This window comes from Dasypus novemcinctus, chromosome X, assembly GCF_030445035.2.
Source record: "Dasypus novemcinctus isolate mDasNov1 chromosome X, mDasNov1.1.hap2, whole genome shotgun sequence".
NCBI lineage: Eukaryota > Metazoa > Chordata > Mammalia > Cingulata > Dasypodidae > Dasypus > Dasypus novemcinctus.
Genome location: NC_080704.1, coordinates 167069382 through 167093969, shown reverse-complemented (window position 1 = coordinate 167093969; position 24588 = coordinate 167069382). Strand labels below are relative to the sequence as shown.

Below are 24588 nucleotides of genomic sequence, written 5' to 3'. Positions count from 1 at the left end.
GTGCTCTGCCATATGCAGTGCTCAAAAATAAAACTGGCCTCTTAATTGGCGATGGCCTCCTACTCCTGCAATGCCTCCTCGAAAACCGTACACATCCTTGGTTCATTCAGCATATTTGGTCCCATACGGAATTGTCCGGGGCTCTTGCCCAGGGGAACAGTCTAAGCAGACTCTTTGCTCGTAGTCTCTCTTCTTTCCACCCCTTTCGATCGGGCTAGGCTTCTACACTCAAATTCCACATGTCTGCCAGCTCCCTTCACCACTTCTTTCCCTCTCTCACCCAAGCGCAGTGTAAACATCTCACTCGCACCTGTAAACACCGTGGCCCACTTCTACCATTGGGTCCTCTTCAGCCTCAAGGAGTTAACCCCCCTGGGCTCCATGCCAATGCCCTTTGGCAAATGGACGTTACCCATATACCTGCATTCAGCCGTAACAAATACATCAATGTCATAGTAGATACCTACTCAAAATTCCTCTTCGCCACCGCTCTTACTGGAGAAAAGGCCAGGAATTCCATACTGCCTGCCTGCAAGCTATCAATCAAATCAGTGTCCCATGGGCCATCAAAACTGATAATGGCCCCTGCTTCCAGTAAAAAGCATTCCAACAATTCTGTGTCAGCTGGAACATTCAGCATAAGACCAGCATCCCCTATAATCCCCAGGGGCAAGCCATCATTGAGCGATTTAACGCTCTCCTAAAAAACACAGTAACCTGGATGTCCACATAGAAGAGGTGGCATTGGATTGGGAAAAGTGGACATAATGGACAAAGGGTGTGGGGAAAGGCAGGAAGAGATGAGAGGTGGAGGCGTCTTCGGGACGTGGAGCTGCCCTGGATGGTGCTTCAGAGGTAATCACCGGACGTTGTAAATCCTCACAGGGCCCACTTGATGGAATAGAGGAGAGTATGGGCCATGATGTGAACCAATGTATATGAGGTGCAGAGGTGCCCAGAGATGTACTTACCGAGTCCAGTGGATGTGTCATGATGATGGGAACGAGTGTTGTTGGGGGGGGGGGAGAGGGGGGGTGGGGGGTGGGGTTGAATGGGACCTCACATATATATTTTTAATGTAATATTATTACAAAGTCAATAAAAAATAAAAAAATTAAAAAAAAAAAAAAAAACAACACAGTAACCAAGCTAGCAGGGGAGTATCCCCGCAATGCTCCCCCGGATCTCCTTAGCAGAGCCCTGATCACCATCAACTTTCTTACATTTGATAAAGAACACCGCACACCTATTTGCCATTGGGGGGGGGGGGCCTACGAAATGCCCCAACACCAACACCTCTTGTCCAGTGGAAGGACCCCCTTACCAATACATGGAAAGGGCCCCACCCACTTCTAACACAAGGACGAGGGTTTGATTGTGTCTTTCCAGAAAATGCAGAACAACCTATTTGGGTTCCCAGTCGCCTTGTGAAGCCTGTCACCGCACTAACACAAGAACCCGATGAAGCTCTGCACCACCCTGAGCACAATACTCTGTAGCCTGGTTGCCCTCTTCGCCACTGTCCTCCTAGGCTGCACTGCTCCTAGCTCGTGGACAACAGCACAGTGAATTTCCCTTGTCTTAGCCTTCCTCCTCTATATTTGTGCCCTCATTACTGCAGTATGCCTCCCTTCTGCATGGCAACTCCCCTGTTGGCATGTGCAACCTTCGCTATAATCCTCCTACTCACTACCCCAGTCGATGGAACGGCCCTTTACGCCTGGACATTCATGGTAAGAGAAACAGTAAGTACTCGCTTGAGCTCCACATCATGCCTCCTTGGCACAGGCAGGTGCTCGCTTCAGGGATGTCAAGCACCTCTTCCTATCAAACTCTTAACACCTACCTTGTACCAACAGAGTAGCCAAAGGCCTTACGCCTGCTTCCCTCATGTCCAAACAAAACAGTACTGCACCGACCCCTATTACCAAGGCTGCCCCTATTGGAGTTGTTTCACTAATTGGCCATGGCAGTCATCCAAACAAAGCTTCTTCTTTGCAAATGGCTCCAATAATTATTATATCCACATCAGAGACCCCTGGGATACTAGATGGGCCACCGGTGTCACTGGAAAACTCTGTGCTCATGGAGGCGACACCTGGCCTACTGAGTCCATGCAAATTTCTCACGAATATCACCTTTATAACCGCTCTTCACTTCCTAAAGATGCAAAGAATGCGTACACAACTATACAAGTAGCAGAAAAACAATTAGATAAACTTATCAAACCATGCAATCCTTTGTACACTCCTCCCTCCTGGCTCGCCATCCTCAATAATACCCTCAACCTCCTCAATCAGTTCGAAATTGTTAATACTACCCACTGTTTCCTCTGTGCCTCCTTTCAACGCCCCCTGCTAGCTGCAGTTCCCATCTGCACCACCAACTATTCCAATGCAACAGACAAATGTGCCCCCTTCCCTCTCACTTACATCTCCCTCTGGGGCAACAATGCAGACAATATCACCTGTTTCCAAACCAACACAACTTCCCCCTCTTCTACCTGCATTACTAACGTCTCTTTTTCAAGTAACATCCAGCTCCCAGGAGATCAAATTTTTTGGTGCAACCAGACCCTCACCCCCTGCTTCAATGCTAGCACTCCTGCTCCCTGCCTTCCTATAATAATTGTTCCCAAGCTCTCACTGTACATGGAGGCTGAAGTCTCCTACTTAGTCTCTCCCTCTTGTAGCAGAAGGGCAGCATTCCTCCCTATAGTAGTAGGCTCCAGCATTACCTCCTCCCTTGCAGCAGTCAGCCTTGCCAGTGGTGCCCTAACACATACCCTTATCTTCACCAGCAACTTTCAACAGTTGCTCCAAATAGCCCTTGAAATCTACCACCTCTTCCCTCGAGTCCCTTCAAAATCAAGTCACTTCACTAGCCAACATAGCCCTCCAAAACCACAGAGCCCTAAATCTACTTACAGCTGAAAAGGGAGGAACATGTCTCTTCCTCTGAGAAGAGTGCTGCTATTATATTAATAGCTCTGGCATAGTAGAACAAAATACCAAATTATTAAATGATCTGCACCAGAACTTAACAAAACACCAAATATTTAGCGCCCCTTTTATGAGTTGGCTCTCCTCCCCCCCTCATACAGTGGCTCACACCACTTCTTAGTCCCCTATTACTAATCATCTGTGTTGTTTCTGTAGCTCTTTGTCTCATCAAATGGCTCCAAAAGTGGATAGAGTCCATTTCTGCATTCACAGTTTATAATTTACAGCTCCGCTAATACCAGCCAGTTCCATGCTCCAATGACGAAGAGGAAGCTCCAGTGTAACACCACCTAACTATATATATTCATGGTGAGCCACGCTATAAGCCCTACCACTCCTCCACTCCGAGTGCTTAACTGGCAGCCAATGATGGGTAAGATCTCCAGAGGGAGACAACCTAAGACAGGTGCAGTTACCCGGGAACTATCCTCGATATCACAACTGGCTATGATACTCCAACATGCTTGGCTGGTAGCCAAAGATGGGTAAGATTCTCAGAACAGAACAACCTAAGACAGGCACAGCCACCATAGTCAGCTTCAAAAATAATAACAATATGGAGGAATTGTAGGCATGCAGCAACAGCTCTCCCTAAAATGACCAATAACACCAAATGGCATCGGCCTGCGCTGCCTTTCCCGCACGCACCAAACTGAAGTCTTCCTCTTCCCCTGGTAACAAGAATCCAACAACCTATCAACATTCCCACTGTGCCGCAGCTTATAAAGTTTCGCCACACCGCACCAACCCCTCTCCCTGCCCATATAAGCTATAGCACTTTCTCAATAAACCAGACCTGCGTCTCCAGAACAATCGCTGTGTGTGAAAGTCTCTGCACATCCTTACCTGCTTGGCTCTCCCTCGAGGCACTCCTCGGCCGAGGCAACCTTGGCAGCATGGTGCGTCCTCTCTGGTCTGGCTCCTACCGACCCTCTCCAAGCATCCTCTGTCTCCCCGCTCTAGCGGGGTCAAGCAGACAGCATAAGTGGCTGAGCAGGAAGTAGGAAGCAATGGTACATCGAGAGAACAAACCCGCGGGCCTCACCCGGCCAGGTCCCGAGAGGAAGAGCGACAACAAATAACCACTCTAACTCCAAAGTCTCATCAAAATCTCTTATGTGCATGGTTCATCTTGGAACAAAATTACTTTCTTTCTGTGGACATATGAAACCTAGAAAACATGTTATCTGATTCCAAATAAAATGGAGGGATAGGCATAGGAAAAATATTCCCATTTCAGAAGAGAGAAATTGGGTGGAAAACAATAGGCACATGTAAGTCCAAAACCTGGCCAGACAAACTCCATTCAATTTCAAGATCTGAGCGTCATCTGTGGATCAGTGCTTTGTCCTCCTCACCTGATGGAGCAACAGCCCACCCTGTCTAAGCCTTTGAGCAGCAGTACTCTCCCCATATGCTGGGGATTTGGGTGGTGATTGAACTCTTCTTAACATCCAGGGTGGAAGGCCAGCCCCCAACAAGTACCTGGACAGAAGGCCTACCCTCTCAAAGAGCAGGGCTGACTCACTCTTTTAACATGTGTATAGACCCACTCACTTGCCTGAGGAGATCTCTTGGGTCTAGACTTCTTCCACATTTCTTCCCTTGAAGTAATTCTTCCTCCCATTCATTCCTTCTCTGTCCCTTTCTGCCCAGGCTGACAGTGTTACTGCTTATGCCTAATTTCCTTGAGCAAAGCAGCATTCTTTGGAGGCTCACTTCCCTGGACTCAGGGAGGACCCCAAGAAAGCTACTTCTGGACCAAATCATCAATTGCTGCTTTCTTTGTGCTTAACAGTTCAATCCTCAGTTTATCTCTTTCCTGTATCATTTTTTTGTGAGCAACAGGGAGAAAGCAGACCACACTTTCTACACTTAGTTTTGTAATCTCTTCAGCTAAATATCCTTGTTCATAACTTAAAACTTCTGCCTTCTATTTGACATTAGGACATATTTTTCCAAGTTCTCAGCCACGTTGTAGCAAGGAGAGATCCTCTTTCAGTTTCCAATAACACTTTCATTCTTTTTTAAATAATTTTTTAAAACTTATTTATGCCCTCTCCTCATTGTTTGCAGTTGCTGTCTGCTCTCTGTGTCTACTCATCTTCTCATTAGGAGGCACTGGGAAATGAACCCAGTACCTCCTGTGTGGAAGAGAGTCACTCAATCACTTGAACCGCATCAACTCTCTGGCTTGTTGTGTCTCTCACTGTCTTTCTTCTTTGTTTCTCTTTTGTTGTGTCATCTTGTTGCATCAGCTCACCTTCTCCAGGTGGCATCAGGAACTGAACCAGCCTCCCACGTGGTAGGCAGAAGTCCAATTGCTTGAGCCACATCCACTTCCCCATTATTTCTTTCTAAGGCCACAGTGGAAGTACCTTTAATGTCTATATTTCTACCAATTGCCTTTTCAAAGCAATCTAGGTTCCCTCTAACAGACATCTTAAATTTCCTTCAGCCTTTTTCCATTCAATACCCAATTTGGAAGCCTTTTCCACATTTTTATATATTTGTAATAGCAGGGTCGCAATTTTGGATACCAAAATCTGTCTTAGGTCAAGGTTTTCCAGAGAAACAGAACAGATTATTTACACACACACACACACACACACACACAGAAATTTGTTTTAGGAATTGACTTATGTAGTCATGGGTGTTGGTAAATCAGAATTCTGCAGGGCAAGCCACAATTTGGAAACCGATGAGGGTGAAGTTCTATTTCCCAGGGAAATCTGGTTGGCTAAGGAAAGGGCAGAAAATCTTCTTTCTGATTTTTGAAATCCTCAGTTCTTGCTTTAAAAATGGATTGGATGAGATAAATTTCCTCATAGCTGGGGGCAATATCTTTTGTCTACTATGGATGCAATCAGTCTTAGATGGAATTAATTGACTAATGACAAACATCCATCTATGAAATGCCTTCACAGTAACAGTCAGGCCAGTGCTTAACCAAACAACTGGAAACCATAACCTAGCCAACTGACACAGGGAATTAGCTACCACACATATGGAATTAATTTTTGTTTATAGGCAGAGGTGCATGTCAAGTTCATGTTTTCTACATATAAACCAATGTGGCCCAGATATATGCATAGAAAAAACAACCACTTTCTCCATGGTATGAAAAGTTATCTTTGTTATAAATTAAGTGACAATAATATGTCTGTTTGGTCCTGGATTGTTCTTTCTGTTCTGTTTGTCTTTTTATCTAGGTTGAGTCAATTACATATAATATCTCAATTATTCTAATTTCAAAATACGTCTTTATAGATAACTTAATTCTTTATGATTTTTTCTTGGCTATACTTGGTTTTTCACATTCCATACAAATATAGAATCAGCTTGGAACTTTTGCAAAAATTTTCAGGGGGACTTTGATTTAGATTGCATTGAATGAATAGATTGATTTGGGAAGAAAAAAATTTCACAATACTTAGTTTTCTAATCTACAAACATGATATATATCTTCATTTATTTAAGATTTTCTCTTAGTAATATTCCACTGTTCTCAGTGTAGAAGGCAATTATAACTTTTGCTAGATTTATCCCTAGATGCCTGATTTTCATACTATTTTTAAATGTCATTTTAATTTCATTTAAAAAGTGTTTTTCTACTTTTGTCTTTATGTATAGAAATAAAATTGATCTTTATATTGTCCTTGTATCTAGCAACCTAGAAGAATTTACTAATTAATTTTAATTCTTTCATTGTAGATTCATTTGTCTTTTCAAAGTACATAATCATGTCATCTGCCAATAATGACAAATTTATTTCTTTTATTCCAATTATTAGGGCTCTTCTGTTTTCAATTTTGAACTAATCAGAATTTCTAGTAGAATGTTGAAAAGAAATGGCAATTGTTCAGAGGGAAAACTCTGAATAACATTTCATATGTTGTTCATCATATTACTTTTTAAAATCCTTTTTAGAATGTTCCCTTTTATTCTCAGTTTGCTATGAATATTTTTTCATGCATAAGTATTAAATTATAAGAAATGCTTTATCTGCATCTATTGAGATGATCATATAAGTTCCTTTTATGTTAATGAATTGAATTACATTTATTTTCAACTATTAAATTAACTTGCCTTCCTAGAATACACACTGTTCACAATAGATAGCATAGCTTTTTTATATCACTGATTTCAGTATGCTAATATTTTAGGGCTTTCACATCTATATTCATGAAAGAGATTGCCCAGTAATTTAAATTATTTTGCACATATATCCTTGTCAAACATTTTATCAGATTTATACTAAATGTATTAAATCAATTTAAAGCACTCTCGAAGAATGTATATAGTATTAGTGTTATTATTTCTGTAAAACTTTAGCAAAAATTCATTTTCTGTTTTGGTTTGTTTTGCTTTTCTAGGATTGTATCCTTTTTATGTAAACTTGAAAAAAAATTATTTTCATGAAGTTGTTAATATCCTTTAATTTTTCTTTCTGTTGTACATAGACTCTGTAATGATATCTGCTTTTTCATTACTGAATTGATAACTTTTTCCACTTCCATTTTTCTTGATCAGCCCTACTAGGAGTTTAACAATTGTATTAGTAATTCTCAAGAATTACCTTTTGGATTTTCTCCTGTGCTTTTTTCTATTTCATTAATTTCTCCTTTAACTTGATTTCTTTCCTATATTTTCTTTGGTTTTAATTTCTTCTTCTTTTACTATCTTCTTAAAGAGATACTTTGATTAGGTTATTCCATTTAAGCCTTTCTTCCTAATACATGAGTTTATAAGATGCTAAGAGCAGAAAGCAGAACCACTACACAATAAATGAAAGTCTATCAGTTTCCAACACAATATGACAGCTAACTCTCATAGGCTGAAAGATCCTTCTGTGATACTGTTTAGCCAGGAATATAATGCACAATTGCTATTGGAGTGATAACCTGTGAATCAGTGAAGAAATTTTGAAGGATTTTGATAGAGGAAAGGTAAGATCAGAGCCATATCATGGGAATATTAACCTAGCCCATTTGAGGAAAGTGGATAAAAGCAGGGAGAGAGACAAAGAGCCACATACAAAATTTAATAAGTTATTCAATTACTCAAGGAGAAAGATGATAAATTAGAAGGGAACATTAAGGATGTAAAAGTGGGGAAAATTAAAGGAAACATCTTGGAGGACACTGTCAATCAGAAGTTTGGATGCAGGGCAGAGAAGATAAGAACTTTTTTTTTTTTTAGACAAGCATATGGTCATTTCCTGTTATTAGACTGGCTGGTTGTTTTTCAAAATTTTTGAGAAACTGACTAAGAGAAAGGGATTCTTTAATGAATACAAAATATAATGTACAATCTAACCAGAATTTCAAGTAAATGTGCTTATTTTTGGTTGTGGAAATTATCCACTTTTCTTGCCTGAAACATGTAATTAGGTGTGATAAAATTATTTATTAATGCTGAAAGTACAGAATCTGAGTGATTTCTCCAAAAGGTTCATATTGATTGTGTTTATAAAATTTTATAACTATTTGATATGAACAATTTTGTCACATAACAAATAATTAGATGGAATAAAAGAAGGCAAGCAAGTATAGGCAACTTTGAATCAGCACATTTTGTATACATTATACTTGTAATTTTTCATGAAAATTTAACTTCTATAACTAAAAATACAGAGATCATAATTTAAAATCAGAAAAAACTATTTCCGGCAGGAACCGGAAGAGCCTCCGGAATGGCGTCTGGGGCGCCTCGTTCGTGGGGGTGAGCTCTGGCGTTGCCAGTCTTTCCGTGCGCGCTGTTTCTTGCGTGTTGCGGGTTGCGGCCGCCAGATTCTGCTCGGATCGGTGGCGCTGAGGCGCCCGGGCAGTGCGCGACATGTCGTCGGGCCTCCGCGCCACCGGCTTCCCGCGCTGGAAGCGCCACATCTCGGATGAGCTGAGGCGCCGGGACCGGCTGCAGAGGCAGGCCTTCGAAGAGATCATCCTGCAATAACAAGTTGCTAGAAAAGTCAGATCTTCATTCAGTGTTGGTCCATAAACTGCAAACTGAGAAGCATGATGTACCAAACAGGCATGAGATAAGTCCTGGACATAATGGTGCATGGAATGATAGTCAGCTACAAGAAATGGCCCAGCTGAGGATGAGACACCAAGAAGAACTAACGGAATTACACAAGAAACGTGGGGAGTTAGCTCAGTTGGTGATTGACCTGAATAACCAAATGCAGCAGAAGGACAGGGAGATGCAGGTGAACGAAGCAAAAATTGCAGAATGTCTACAGACTATCTCGGACCTGGAGACAGAGTGCCAAGAGCTTCGTGGTAAGCTGCAGGATCTTGAAAGAGCCAACCAGACCCTGAAGGATGAATACGATGCCCTGCAGATCACCTTTACCGCCTTGGAGGAGAAACTGAGGAAGACTACTGAAGAAAACCAGGACTTGGTCACCAGATGGATGGCCGAGAAAGCCCAGGAGGCCAATCGCTTAAATGCAGAGAATGAAAAGGATTCAAGGAGGCGGCAAGCCCGGCTGCAGAAAGAGCTTGCGGAAGCAGCAAAGGAACCTCTACCAGTTGAACAGGACGATGACATTGAAGTCATTTTGGATGAGACCTCTGATCATCCCGATGAGATCTCCCCAGTGCGAGCCGTCAGCCGAGCAGCTGGTAAGCGACTCTCGCAGCCTGCTGGAGGCCTTCTGGATTCTATCACTAATATCTTTGGGAGGCGCTCTGTCTCTTCCTTTCCGGTTCCCCAGGATAATGTGGATCCCCATCCTGCTTCTGGTAAAGAAGTGAGAGTACCGACTACTGCAGTATTCATTTTCGATGCACATGATGGAGAAGTGAACGCTGTGCAGTTCGGTCCCAGTTCCCGGTTACTGGCAACAGGAGGCATGGATTGGAGGGTTAAACTTTGGAAAGTGATTGGAGAGAAATGCGAGTTCAAGGGTTCCCTGACTGGCAGTAATGCAGGAATTACAAGCCTTGAATTTGATAGTGCTGGCTCTTACCTCTTAGCAGCTTCAAATGATTTTGCAAGCAGAATCTGGACTGTAGATGATTATCGATTACGCACACCCTCACAGGACACAGTGGGAAAGTGCTGTCTGCTAATTTCCTGCTGGACAATGCACGTATTGTTTCTGGAAGCCATGACCGGACCCTCAAACTCTGGGATCTACGCAGCAAAGTCTGCATAAAGACAGTGTTTGCAGGATCGAGTTGCAACGATATTGTCTGCACAGAGCAATGTGTAATGAGTGGACACTTTGACAAGAAAATTCGTTTCTGGGATATCCAGTCAGAGAGTATAGTCTGAGAGATGGAGCTCTTGGGGAAGATTACTGCCCTGGACTTAAACCCGGAAAGGACTGAGCTCTTAAGCTGCTCCCGGTATGACCTGCTAAAAATTATTGATCTACGAATAAATGCTATCAAGCAGACATTTAGTGCACCAGGATTCAAGTGCGGCTCTGATTGGACCCGAGTTGTATTTAGCCCTGATGGCAGTTACGTGGCTGCTGGTTCAGCCGAGGGGTCTTTCTACGTTTGGAGTGTGCTTACAGGGAAAGTGGAAAAGGTCCTTTCAAAGCAGCACAGCTCTTCAATCAATGCAGTGGCATGGTCCCCCTCCGGGTCTCATGTTGTCAGCATGGACAAAGGAAACAAAGCTGTGCTGTGGTCGGAATATTGAGCGACATTCGGTGTGAGGTGCTCGTCAGGCACCCTCCTCAGGAGAGAACCCACCGAAGCCAGAGAGGAATTGGACTCCCTCAGCGGTGCCTCGTCGGGTGGCTTGTCAGGGAATAGCTTTGACTTCCTAGGGAAGAGCTCAAGTGATGCGGTCCAGCAGCTTTCCTTTGAACAGGATTGCTGGGAGTTTTGACTGAAGTCTCCAGTGCCCTTGAAAGCATTAACACTGAAAACAAATCTAACACTGCAGGCACTCCACAGAGGTTGGCGTTCTTGCCTTTGATTTGGGTGGGAAACACTAGCTTGGATTTTCCATACCTCATTGGGTAGAGCACGAGGTACCCGCTGGTTTTTCTCACCGGACAGCAGTGCCAAAGATACCCCACCCAGCTGGGTGTTCCTTCTGTGCTTTCTCCATCCTTCCAGAATTGGAACCTTGGAAGAACGGGAACCCAGATGCAAGGACTGTTCTGAGCTTGAAGGAGATGGTGGGATTGCAGTCCCCTGGTGGTCTGCCCCTCTCGCAGGGCTCTCGTTCTGCTCTCATCCTACTACAGCTGAAATTTCCTTAGGTTTCTTAAACCGTTCTTGGAAAACTACTCTTGAGAGTTTCTGGCCCCTTTTACCTCATCATTCTACATATTTGTTTCTTGGTTAGGAAATAAATCTCAGTTTGACTAAAATTAAAATTGAGGTCAGGGCAGAAGCATGAAGACTTTTGCCAGGGAGGTGGGTGTGCCACAGAAGTAACGAATGTCTTCCCGGACCCATCCACCTGTTCCGGGAGGTGGATGCCCGCCCCCTTGCCAGGTGTGGTTAAACGGCAGTTTCTGGTGACACGGAATTGGGGGCTGCGACGGTGTTACTCGAGCTGGTAGTGCCAGCCCCGGGGGAAATGGACCTATGGCATTTTAGAATATTTATCTTTACTGTTTTACCTGTGTATAAAATTCTAGTTCTTTGCTTGAGTGTCTGAAACACTCAGGTTTTTATCACTTTTTAATTTGCACTTTAGTTTTTTTGGTTTTTTTTTCCTTCTAAACTTGTTTCCTGGACAGCTCGGGATGCAAGTGAAAGAGTTTGTGTGAGAGGGGAATGATGCTTGTTTCTTTTCCTCTTTTCCACTGTCTTCATCTCCCCTCTTCAGTTTTCTATTCAGAAAACTTGTGTTAAGGGGGTGGAATTCACAGGCCGGGACACATCTTTTATTTATTTCATTATGTTGCCCAACAGTACTTGACTGTAAATTTGAAAGAAAAAAAATTATATACTTTTCAACTCTAAAAAAATAATAATAATAATTTAAAATCAACCTGAAAAAACTATTTACATTGTAAGTAGTGGCTTCATTATTCTCTGTTCTTGTACCCTGACTTATTTTGCTTCATAGCACATATATTACAAACTGACATGATATTCATTCATTCATTCATTTTCTCTTTATGTTCCTCTAGAATATTATCTCCATGAATGTAGGGGATTTGTTTACATTGTTCTACCATATATCCCCACAACACAGAACACTAACTGACTCATGGCAACTTCAAAATAATTCCTGGATAAATGAGTGAGGAATTAATTAATGATTCAGACTCCCAAAGGCTAGGATTTTTTAAATGAAGAATTGAACTATCTTTTATTTTATATTGTTGTCCTAGTCTCAAAAGAGCAAAATAACTCTACTCACTATCTTTTGTCTTGAATATCCAAGGAGCAAACTGTAAAATTTATTTTGACCTGGTTTGAGAAACACAAATCCAAAGAAACTTAAAACAAAATTCCCCAAATCAGCAGCAATTCATTAATTTATTCCTCCTGCAGCTCCTTTTACTCTCTTAATAACTAAATACCTGCTAAATGAAATAAAGAGCAAAAGTAACTGAATACAAAAATTCATAGAAGTACATACCTTATTTAAAATCAGGTAATAATGCAATCAGTCCACATTGTCATGGGCATTGAACACCAAAATCGATGGATTTTAAACATAGCTCTATTTCATTCAATATATAAGGACTTTCGCTTGTTTGTGTCAACTAAACTATCCTCTATTGTACTATTTATATTACACTTTTTTCCCCTGGAAATGACACTTTCATAAAGGTACACATCTGAGAGCAAGTAGATTGGCCTTCTGTTGCTATAAACTGATTCCTGTATTCAGCAACATCCTGCGATGAGGCCTATGGGGCAGCAAAGCATATGGTTCTCTTGTCTCTTGACTAAAACGTACATTAGAGTTAGTTGTTTTTGTTGTTGTTAAATTTAATTTTTATTCACCACTCAATTTCAGTGTACCCTCTTGTTTCCCATGTTTGCAGTGTAATTACTTCTATCTGGCCTTCTCATCGACAGTGACTATCCTTCATTTTGGCACCTACCTATTTCTATAAGAAGAGATAGTTTCTATTTTTCCTTTGAATCATTTGTAATTTGTTGCAGATCCAAGCACTGGTAAAACATGTAATGTATTATCTAGATCCTGAGTACAGAATGCCATGAGCCTTTGGCCAGTGGACAAAGCATTAGGATTTTCATCACAGTGTTCCTTGAAAAGGTACCTTGCCTACAACTTTTGTTCTTTTCATTCAAATGAGTTTCTTTTCCAATTTTTATTAAAGGCAACCACTTTTCCCCCAATTATTCAGATCCAACCTCTGTGATGTATTTGTTTTTTAAATTGTTGATTCATTCACTCAGTTACAAGTATTTTTGAGTAGCTGCTCTGTATCAGGCACTAACCTAGGGACAGACACAGTTTCTCCAGACAGAGGAGGTCCCTGCTCTTGTCTTCTTTGACTTCTCTAATCTTCAATCCCACTCTGGTATCCATTACCTTTCAGCTTAACTGTTATTGATTGTGCTTTATTGACTTCTTTACCTCAAGTCTCTTTGCCCATAATTCCCCAGTTTTGGAACATTTTAGGCACTTGATATGTACTTGGTGAATTGGATCCAATTGAAACCCTCCTCCACATACTGCCATATTCATACTTTTTATCATGTCTCTCTAATTTACCTGGTCCTATATTTCTTACATTCGATCTTATTTATCTTACTCTTATTACTAGACATTATAATCAATGTGAATTATTTCTTGTTCCATATACATTTTCATGTAAATTTCCCCTATTTTATAACCAAACAGCGCATACCCTTCTAGGCCCAATTAAGGATGCTACCTTTTCTTGAAGCCTTCCCTTAGCAACCCAGCTGGCACTTCTGACCTTCACAATATTGTATTTGTAGCTCCTTGATGGCCTGTAACATAGGTATTTGTGTACAAATCTTGTCCACTTATTAGAGTAAATATGGCACCTGAGGGCAGAAGGGACCATATTTTCCACCTCTGTTATATATCCTGAAGTGCCTAGTATTGAACTTTGAAGAGCTTTGATAATTGAAAAAAGTGGGCTATTAGGTTATGAGTTCTAAATCTGTTCATGAGTTTCTCTTATACGCTATTTTTTTCTTCTGATTGGTTGTGTCCAATTCAGAGCTAAGTAGGCCAACTTATTAAATTGTAATCACTTGGTTGAACAAAAGCTGACTGCATAAATCATAGTTTAATAGCCTGTCTACAATTTCTTTACTATTTTGCAGCTGCATGGTAATGCTTGTTTAGTCAGTCAGTTCAATTATTAAAATTATACCGCCAGTAACAGTAGTAAAGGTAGTAAATCGTCTGTGGGCTTGGGGTCACAAAACTTCATTCCAAGAATTTCTGTGCTGAGATTTCCGAGATACCATCATACCTTATGTGATTCTCCATGTATACTGATATCAAATAAATTATTTGGGAATTTCCTAGCCTTTAATTTTATATCCAGGCTGAAGTTTTGTTGTTCATTTAAAAGGAAGGAGGCTTAGAATGATATTTTCCTGATAGACCTTCATGTTTTAGATTTGCAATCAGAGTTCAGACCTTTCTCACCTGTTTACCATGAATTCACTTAGTTGGGAGAGTTTGTGTTATCCAATTCTGAGATTTTAAATTTAAGGACTGCTTTATTACACAGAGATAGAAGAGAACTTATGGAGAAATTAAACCATAAGGTTTAAAAACAATCCCAGGGTTTCTTTTATGACCTCAATTCTTATTAATAATTGTAATCAAAGGAAGATATATTTATTTTTTCCCCTCTAGATCTCCTTATTATAATCCCTTCCTAAGCCATTCTAAGGGAAATCCTCCATTCTTACGGTTAGGCCCCACCAGTCCAAACAAACAAACAAATAGTGGAATCAAAACTTTCATTCTTTCTTCACCAGGTCACTAGATTATTTCCTAGATAGTTAAATCATATACTCCTTAGATATAAAATTGACAATGGCCATTGATTTTAATTAAACCATTACAGTTTAGAGGATAATGCTATGTTTAAAGTGTAAATGTGTGGTGGAAATCTAGATTTGAATTTTTACAGGTTAGGTAAGCTAATTTTTTCCTATGACGTCCTGGTCTTTGAATGTCGGCCCACCAGAGGTGCTTGGAAAATGTATCTCCTAACACCTGGTCATAAGCAAAGTACTTTGGCTGCTCTTTCCCCTTTTGCTTTTCCACTGCTCTCAAGAGTCTACTTTCAGTTGGCCAAAAGGAGGTAGAACCTGGTTGGGGATTGACTTACATACCCCAGAAAAACATGTTCCTAATTTTAATGCATTCCTGTGGGTGTGAACCCACTGTAAATAGGACCTTTTGAAGTCGTTATTTTTTTTAAATTTATTGAAGTATATCATTCATACTTAAACATACATAAACAGTAAGTATACAGTAATAGTTGTGAAATTAGAAAACAAACATATATAACATCATACAGGACTCTCACACTTCATCCTACCACTATTACCTTGCATTGTTCTTAAACATTTTAAATAACGATTAATAGTATTGTCAAAATATTTCTACTAACGAAAGAATTTTCCCCCAATCCCCCTATTATTATTATCTTTATATCATTTCTACATGAACATACATAAACAATTAAGTGTATAGACTGTAGTTGCCCAGAGAGACAGTTGAAGCTTCACACCTCTTTCTCCCTTGCCTGGGGCGGGGATGGAGCTGCAGGTGTGGGCAGCAATCTATTCAGTGCAGGGCCCAGATGACTGCAGTTGCCTTGGCAGACTTCTGATTTCAGGCTGTGTCAGCTGAAGGCATCTGCTATTACCTTGATAGGCTGGTGCAGGGCCAGCCATCTTCCTCCCTGCCAGAGGAGGGGTTGAAGTCTAGTCTAGGGCTGCAAGTAGATCTGGGTGAAAATACTGGTTTCTCCTGTCACTGTAATTTTCGGTCAGCTTGGCTTCCCCTCAGGCTGGAGGTGGAATAAAATCGTGACCACCGGCCTCTTTCCTACTTAGATAGGTTTAAAATCTAGTTGTTCTTAGGGTTATACTCTAGCCAGTAGAAACCACCAATCAGTAGCTGAAATTGGTGGCCAACTGTCTCCTCTTCCCCTGGTTTTGGGAAATGGAGCTTCCAGTTCCAACCACAGAAGAGGTCCTGGGGGAGCTTGTACAGCCAGAGTAGGATAATCACCAGCCTCTGCAGGTTGGTCAGTAATTTCCCAGAGAGGCTGGTGCAGGTCCCCACAGCTTCCTCCCTGCCTGAGGTGGCTCTGGGGCCTAGGTTAGAACTGCAATCTGACCTGTATGGAAAAAAGCTGAACCCCACCAGCACTGGGATTTTCAGTCCACCCTGCTTCCTCTCATGCCAGGTGTGGTGTTAAAATCTTGGCTACCAGCCTCTTTCTGTCTTGGACCATCTCAAACTTTAGCTGTTCTCAGGATTATACTTTAGCACACTGCATTTGCTCATCAATAGCTGAAGTTGGTACCCAACCATCTCTTCCTCCCCCATTTTTGGGAAGTGGAGCTTTCAATTCCAGCTGTGGAACAGCTCCTGAGGCAGCTTGTGCCTCCGGTGGAGGATGGACACCAGTCTCCATGGCATGGAGCACTCTACTTACAAGTCTTCTGTGCAGATGAGCAGTCTCCTCCTTCCATTCCTTCAAGTATATTGCATGATGCTCTTCTGGTCTCCTGGAGCACCCAAACAAGTGCCTCAGCTAGCTCCAGATAGCTCTGTGTGTTTACTAATTGCCCTGTAGCAGGAGCTGATTCTAGGAGCTCCTTACTCTGACACCATCTTGCTGGTTCTCTTCTGAAGTTGTTATTTTTAATAAAGGTGTGGATAACTGAATTAATATGAACTTTAAAATGGATTGTTGGAGAAATTTATAAGCAGAACCAGAGGAGAAAGAAGACATGACCATGTGCATTGCCATGTGATGGAAAAGTCAAGGACCACGGATCATCTAAAACCAGCCCCATAATACCACATCCTCTGGAAAGAATTCCTCAATTTTGGATGTCCCTGATTTCAAAACCATGAGTCAATAAATTTCCATTGTTTAAGCCAATCCATCACATGGTATTGGCTTTAGCAGCTGCCAGGAAGATAAGACACATTGCAATGGCAGACACACTGGTTTTCCCTCAAGCAAATAGAGAGGCAAAGAGCTTATGCAACTTGTGGTGAAAATATTGCTACCTGGTGTGAAATTTATCTATTTTTTCTTTTGTTGATTATGTGCTTTGGGGGTCATATCTAATGAATCAGTGCCTAATCCCAGGTCATGAAGATTTGCTCCTATATTTTCTTCAAGTAGTTTTATATTTTAACTCTTACATTTAGGTCTTTGGCCTATTTTGAGTTAATTTTTGTACAGAGTGTAAAAAGTTCAACATCATTGTGTGTGGATATCCAGTTGTCCTGGCATTTTTTTGTTCAAGAGATTATTTCTTTCCCATGGAATGATCTTGGCACCTATGTATGTTGACAATCAATTAAACTTAAATGTGAGATGTGAGAGTTTATTTCTGGAATTTCATGTCTATTTCACTGATATGTATTTCTACCTTTGGCCAGTACCACCCTGTCCCTGTCTTGATTAATGTAGCTTTGTAGTAATTTTTAAAATTGGAAAATGTAAATCCTCTAAAATTGCTCTTATTTTTCAAAATTTTTTACTCTTCTGCATCATATTAGTCTCTATGCAAAAGTTAGGATCAGCTTGTCACTTTCTGCAAAGAAGCTAGCTGGGAATTTGTGTATGGTGTTGAATCTGTAGATCATTTTGGGGTGTGTTGCCATCTTAAAAATATTGTCTTACATTCCTTGAAATAGAATCTTTTTATTTATTTATGTTCTTTAAGTTCTTTCACTGAGGCTTTGTGTTTTTCAGTGTATAAATTGCACATTTTTTGTACACTTCTGTGTATTTTATTCTGTTTGATGCTATTATAAATGGAATTGTTTTAATGCCTTTTTTGCATTTTTGATTGTTCATTACTATTCCATAAAAATACAGTTTATTTATATATACTGATCATATAACTGTCACTTGTTTTATTAGCTTATATATATATGTATATTTATTTCCTAAGGATTTGTTATAAATGAGCTCATGTATTATATAAATATAATTTTAATTTTTCCTTTCCAATCTGGATGCCTTTTATTTCTTTTTCTTTCTTAATTTCCCTGGCTGTAATCTCCTATACCATGTTGAATAGAAGTGATAACCAAGAGCATTCTTATCTCGTTCCTCCTCTTAGGGAGAAAGCTTTAGTTTTGGTTTGCTATAGGCTGGCCTAGGAATGTACCAGAAATGGATAGTCTTTAAAAAAAAAATTAATCGATTGAAGTATATCACTCATACATAAACAATAAGTGTATAGTAATATTTGTGAACTTTCAAAATAAACATATATAACATCTTACAGGACTCTGATAACACACCCAAACACCAATATCTTGCAATGTTCTTAAACCTTTTTAACTATGATTAATGAGTATTTTTAAAATATTACCACTAACCACAGTATTTTCACCCAACCCACCCTATTATTATCTTTGTATAATTTATATATGAACATACATAAATAATTAGGTGTAGAGTAAAAGTTGTGAACTTACAAAGTAAACATGCATAACATCATACAAGGGCCCCATACATCAACCCTCCACCAACACCTTGCATAGTCATGGGATGTTTGTCACAAATTATGAAAGAATATTGTCAAAATATTACAACCAATTATAGTCCCTATCTTATATTTGGTGTGTTTTTCCCCCAACCCACTCTATTATTAATTTTTAAATATATTTTTTTATGACAGAATTTGTAAACATATAAACAATCATGCACATTTGTAGAATTCCCATACAACACCCCTCCATCAACACACCACACTACGGTGGAATATTTGTTACAGATAAAATATCTCTGATTGTTACCAATTCCATAGTGTACATTTGGCTCACATTTTCCATACTGCCTCATCATCAGCACAGTACATGTTTTGCATAGATGCAATAACATTATATTATTACTGCTAACCACAGTCCATAGGTCACTCCAGTTGTATTTTCCCCATGTGTCTCCACATTCCCAATACCCTGCAGTAGTGATAAACATTTGCTCTAGCTCTTGCATCTGTACCATCAACCACTTTTCTCACCCACCTCTTGGTTTACTGTGCTATTCAACTCCTAGATTATTCTCCAGCATTCTATCAAGTGGCATTTACATACCTAGACTACCATTTTCAGCCACATCCCCATTTATAAACTAGTTGTTGTTCACTATATGTTATTATCCACTCTACACATTTCCACACTTTTACAGTAAAGCTAATTAAAACTTCTACATACATTAAACCCCAGTCCTCCTCTTATCTCCTTTAAGAATCCACCATCTACCACCAGGTCTTGAAGATATTTTCCTAAAATTTCTTCCAGAAGTTTTATCTTTCTTGTTTTTATTTTTAGATTTTTGATCCATTTTGAGTTAATTTTTGGTTAAGGTGTCAGATGGGGGTCCTCTTTCCTTCTTTTGGCTATGGATAACCATAGCCAAAATTGACTGTTCTGCCTGAATTGTGTGGGTTTAACAGGCTAGTCAAAAATCACTTGACCTTACATGTGAGGGTCACTTTCTGAACCATCAATTTGGTTCCATTGGTCTATGTGTCTGTCTTTACAGCAGTAAATTCCCAAATAAATTTGATAATTGTGTTTTCAGTTTTTTCAAAATGCTGGTAGACTTTTTATCAGGATTGCATTGAATCTGCATATCAATTTAAGTAGAATTGACATCTTAATCATATTTTGTCTTCCAATTGCTGAGCATAGAATGTTCTTTTAATTATTTAGGCCTATTTATTTATTTATTTTTAAAGATTAATTAATTAATTTATTTCTCTCCCTCCCCCCCATCCCAGTTGTCTGTTCTCTGTGTCTATTTGCTGCATCTTCTTTTGTCTGCTTCTGTTGTTGTCAGCGGCAAGGTAATCTGTGTCTCTTTTTTGCTGTGTCATTTTGTTGTGTCATTTTTCCATGTGGGCAGTGCCATTCTTAGGCAGGCTGCACTTTCCTTTGCACTGGGCAGCTCTCCTTATGGGGCACACTCCTTGTGCGTGGGACTCCCTTACGCGGGGTACACCCTTGCATGGCATGGCACTCCTTGCGTGCATCAGCACTGCACATTGGCCAGCTCCACACAGGTCAAGGAGGCCCGGGGTTTGAACCACGGATCTCCCATGTGGTAGACGGATGCCCTAACCACTGGGCCAAGTCCGCCACCAAGGCCCTTTTAAATTTCTTTTAACATTGAGTTGCAGTTTTCTGAATCCAAGTGCTTTACATCTTTGGTTAAGTTTATTCCTGATTATTTTAGTTTTAGCTGTCATATTTTATTTTCGCCATTGTTTTGACAATTTTAGTACTTTTATTGATATAATCTTCATTTCTAGACTCTATTCCAGGCCTTTCTCTCCTGTGTTTTCTTTTCAGGCTCTAGCAGACCCTTCAGAATTTCCTGAAAATCTGTTCTCTTGCTTAGAAATTCTCTCAGTTTCTGTTTATATGTTAGTATTTTAATCTCACCCTCATTTTTGAAAGACAGTTTTACTGGATATAAGATTCTTGGTTGGAAGCTTTTGTTTTGTAGTATCTTAAATATATCAGAACACTGTCTTCTTGCCTCCATGGTTTCTGGTGAAAAATCAGCACTTAAACTTATTGGGTTTCCCTCATATGTTATGCATTGCTTTTCTCTTGCTGTTCTCAGAATTCTCTCCTTGTCTTTGGCATTTTACATTGTGATTAGTATGTGTCTCAGAGATGGTCTATTTCATTTTTTTTGGATGGGAGTACGTTGTGCTTCTCGGACATGGATATCTATGTCCTTCAATAGGGTTGGGAAATTTTCTATCATTATTTTTCAAATATTCCTCTGCCCCCTTTCCCTTCTCTTCTCTGTCTGGGCCACCCATTACACAGATTTTTGCATGCCTTTTGCTGTCATTTAGTTCCCTGAGACCTTGTTCAATTTTTCCCTTTCTTTTCTTCATCTGTTCTTTTGTATGTTCACTTGAAGAGGCCATTTCTTTTAGCTCACCCATCCTTTATTTCTCCTCCTCAAATCTGGTACTATATTATTCCAATCTTTTTAAAATTTTATTTATTGCACCTTTCATTCCTATAAGATCTGCTGTTTTTCTATGTATGCTTTCAAATTCTTCTTCGAGGTCATCCAGTGTCTCCTGAATATCCATAATCTCTTTAACCATCTCATTGAATTTATAAAGGAGATTTGTTGGAACATCTGTGATTAGTTGTCTCAACTCCTTTATGTCACCTGGAGGCTTATTTTGTTCCTTTAACTGGGCCATAGTTTCCTATTTCTTGCCGTGAATTGTAATTTTTGGTTGGTGTCTTCACATCTGGTTACTAGAGTATTTATTGTGGGTACAGGTTTTCTATTTAGTTTAGGGCTTCCTGCTCTTTCTTCCTTGCTGGTTGTGCAGTTGGAGCCAAGGATGTAATTGGTGCTATAAACTGTGGTGCTATAAGCTGCCCTCTTTGCCCCAGAGACTGATGAAGCTTCTCCCAACTTCATCCTTTTCCAGGGGTAGGGACAGAGTTACAGCCATGTGGAATAATCCAAGTTGTGCAGGACTAGACTGTAGTTGCCCAGAAAGACTGATGAATCTTTATGCCCCTTTCTCCCCTGCTTGGGGTGGGGATAGAGTAGCCAGTGTGGGAAGCAATCTATGCAGTCTGGGTCCAAGATGACCATAGTTGCTCCAGTAGACTTCTGATTATTCAGTCTGTGCCAGCCAAAGTTGCCTGAGGTTATCTGTATAGGCTCGTGCAGGGCCCACCAGTGTCCTACCTGCCAGAAGTGAGCTGAAGCCTAGTCTAGAGCTGCAGGCCCATCTGGGTGAAAAAAACTGGTTCCTACCATCACTGTGATTTTTCGTCCATCTGGTTTCCACTCAGGCTGCAGGTGGAGTCAAAATGGCAGCCACAAACCTGTTTCGAACTTGGACAGGTTCACAACCCAGCTGTTCCTAGGGTTATACTCAGTAGTAGCTGAAATCAGTGGCCAACCGTATTTTCCTCCCATGTTTTTGGGAAGTGGAGCTTCCAATTCCAAGCAAAGAATAGCTCCTGGGGCAGCTTGTGCCACCAGAGTACAATAATCACTGGCCTCTGCAGCTTAGCTGGTAATTTCCCGGAGAGGCTGGTGCAGGTCCCTGTAGCTTCCTCCCTGCCTGAGGTGACTGTGAGGCCTAGGCTAGCACTGCAGTCTGACCTGGATGGAAAGAAACCGGTCCCCACCAGCACTGGGATTTTCAGTCCACCCTGCTTCCCCTCGTGCCAGGTGCAGAGTTAAGATGGTGGTATCAGCCTCTTTTTAACTTGGACAGGCTCAAACTTTAGCTGTTCTCAGGATTATACTCTAACCCACTGAATTTACTCATTAATAGCTGAAGTTGGTGCCCAACTGTCTCTTCCTCTCCCATTTTTGGGAAGTGGAGATTCTTATTCCAGCTGTGGAACAGCTCCAGAGGTGGCTTGTGCCTCCAATAGAAGATGGGCACTGGCCTCCCAGGCGTGGAATATTCCACATACCAATTTTCTCTGCAGATAGGCAGTCTTCTCCTTCTGTTCCTTCAGGGATGTTGCAGGATGCTCTTCTGGCCTCCTGAAGCCACTAAACAGTTGCTTCAGCTAGTTCCAGAGAGCTCTGTGTGCTTTCTAACTAACTGTCCTGTAACAGGAGCTGACTCTAGGAGCTCTTTACTCTGCTGCCATCTTGCTGGTTTCCCTGGGTTGGCTTTTATGATGGGAATTTATTAGGTTAAAAGCATAGTTTTGAGGCCATGAAAGTGTCCAAATCAAGGCATCATCAAGAGCTGCTGTCTCAACAAGTTGCAGCACTATGCAATCAGGCACATGGCAGCATCATCTAAAGATGCCTTCTCTCAGAACTACAGGTGTGAGTGACTAAGCACATTGCAGGGTACAATGCCAGTTCATTCATCTCTCCCCTCTCCTCAGGCCTCATCTCTTCAGCGTTGAGCTGCTCTGTGGACCTAGCCTCTTTGGGGCCACTTTCCATGTCTCTGTGCTCTGCTGATTTCAGGCAGCCTTCAGTGTCTTGGCCACTTTTTCCCCTACGTTTCTCTTCTTTCAGTCCTCTGTTCATAAAGGGTTCCAGCAAGTGGACCAAGACCCAGCCTGGGACATGGCTCAATGAAGCAATCTAATCAAAGTCCCCCCAACAGAATCCAGTCCAATCAAAGGGCTCCACACCTACAGGAATTGCATTAGCTCCAAGAACATGATCTTTTCTGTGAGCTACCAAAAGCTTCAAACTGTCACAGCTTTCATTCCTTCACCATTAAGTATAATATTATCTTTTGGTATTTCATAGTTGCCTCTTTATGATGAAAAGATGGTGGATAGTATTAAATATTTTTTCTGTGTCTATTGAGAAGATCATATGAGTTTTGTTCTTTATTCTGTTGGTTTACTTTATTACACTGATCCTTGGATGTTAAACTATCCTTGGATTCCTGGGTTAAATCTCACTTGGTCATCATATGTAATCATTTTTATTTTATAAAGATTTTTACTACAATTTTACTTTGGATTTTTGCATATATATTCATAAGGGATATAGATGTATAGTTTTCTTTACTTGTGATGTCTCTTTCTGGTTTTGATATCAGGATAATGCTGGCCTTGTGAATTGAGATAGAGTTTCCTCTTCTATTTTTGGAAGATCTTGTGAAGGACTGGTATTAATTCTTTAAATGTCTGGTAGAATTCAACAGGGAACATTTCTTGACCTGAGCTTTTGTTTGCTGTTATTTACCGGATTGTAATTTGTAGATCACCTTTAACCATCTGCAGACTATTCTGGTTTCTACTGCTCTCCTTTTTACTGCCTTTACACTAGTATGGACACAAACTCTGGTCACAATTCCTTGCTGTGATAGCTAAAACCAGATTGTGAAATTTAATAAGATCTACTACAAATTCACATATCATACAAATAAATTTCCCGTGAATAAAACAGTCGTAAAACTGGCTAATAGATATAACTGCTCACAAACTATAGCTTTGTTCCCCTTCTCATCTTAGACCTTGGTTTTCCAAAATTTCTGTCCCTCTATAGCATAGTATTTACCGACTCCAGTATTCTGATCCCAAATACTTAAAAGTAGATAAAAATAATTTGTTTTCCTACCTGCAGAGATATAATTCTATCACTTTAATGATCAGACATTGTAACTTCGGGTTGTCTGAATATTTCCATTTTAGAATGGGATCTAGTTTTAGTTTTACAAAACTAAATTGGCCATTATTCTCATCCCAGGACAAAGAAATTGCCTCCTCTCAAATGTAAATCTAAACTACTGTTTTTAAAGAATGAGGAAAAACTAACATACAAAAACATAATTCTGTGTGTTTATCATGGTAATTCTAGTCATCTAGATGTTTTTAAAATAAAGTCTCACCATTCCAAGGCACTCTGTGTGATGTTCATTCAAATCATAACATCAGG

General features: G+C 40.4%; 2 protein-coding genes across 2 annotated transcripts; both read left to right on the top strand.

Moving 5' to 3' along the window:
* The first annotated feature begins 1622 nt into the window (after nucleotides 1–1622).
* Nucleotides 1623–2933, top strand: LOC131277140 (ERV-BabFcenv provirus ancestral Env polyprotein-like). Its single transcript, XM_058291145.1, has one exon. The coding sequence runs from the start codon at nucleotides 1623–1625 to the stop codon at nucleotides 2931–2933; it is 1311 nt and encodes a 436-aa protein (XP_058147128.1).
* A 5746-nt stretch (nucleotides 2934–8679) lies between these two features.
* ATG16L1 (autophagy related 16 like 1) lies at nucleotides 8680–11946 on the top strand. Its single transcript, XM_058292359.2, is given in 3 exon segments — nucleotides 8680–8953; nucleotides 8955–10036; nucleotides 10039–11946. Coding segments are annotated over 3 exon segments (1818 nt in total). The 5' UTR covers nucleotides 8680–8840; the 3' UTR covers nucleotides 10662–11946.
* The last annotated feature ends 12642 nt before the right edge of the window (nucleotides 11947–24588 follow it).

Excerpts from the sequence above, each read along its gene's own strand:
- LOC131277140 (XM_058291145.1), top strand. The coding sequence starts at position 1,623 with ATGCCTCCCTTCTGCATGGCAACTCCCCTGTTGGCATGTGCAACCTTC.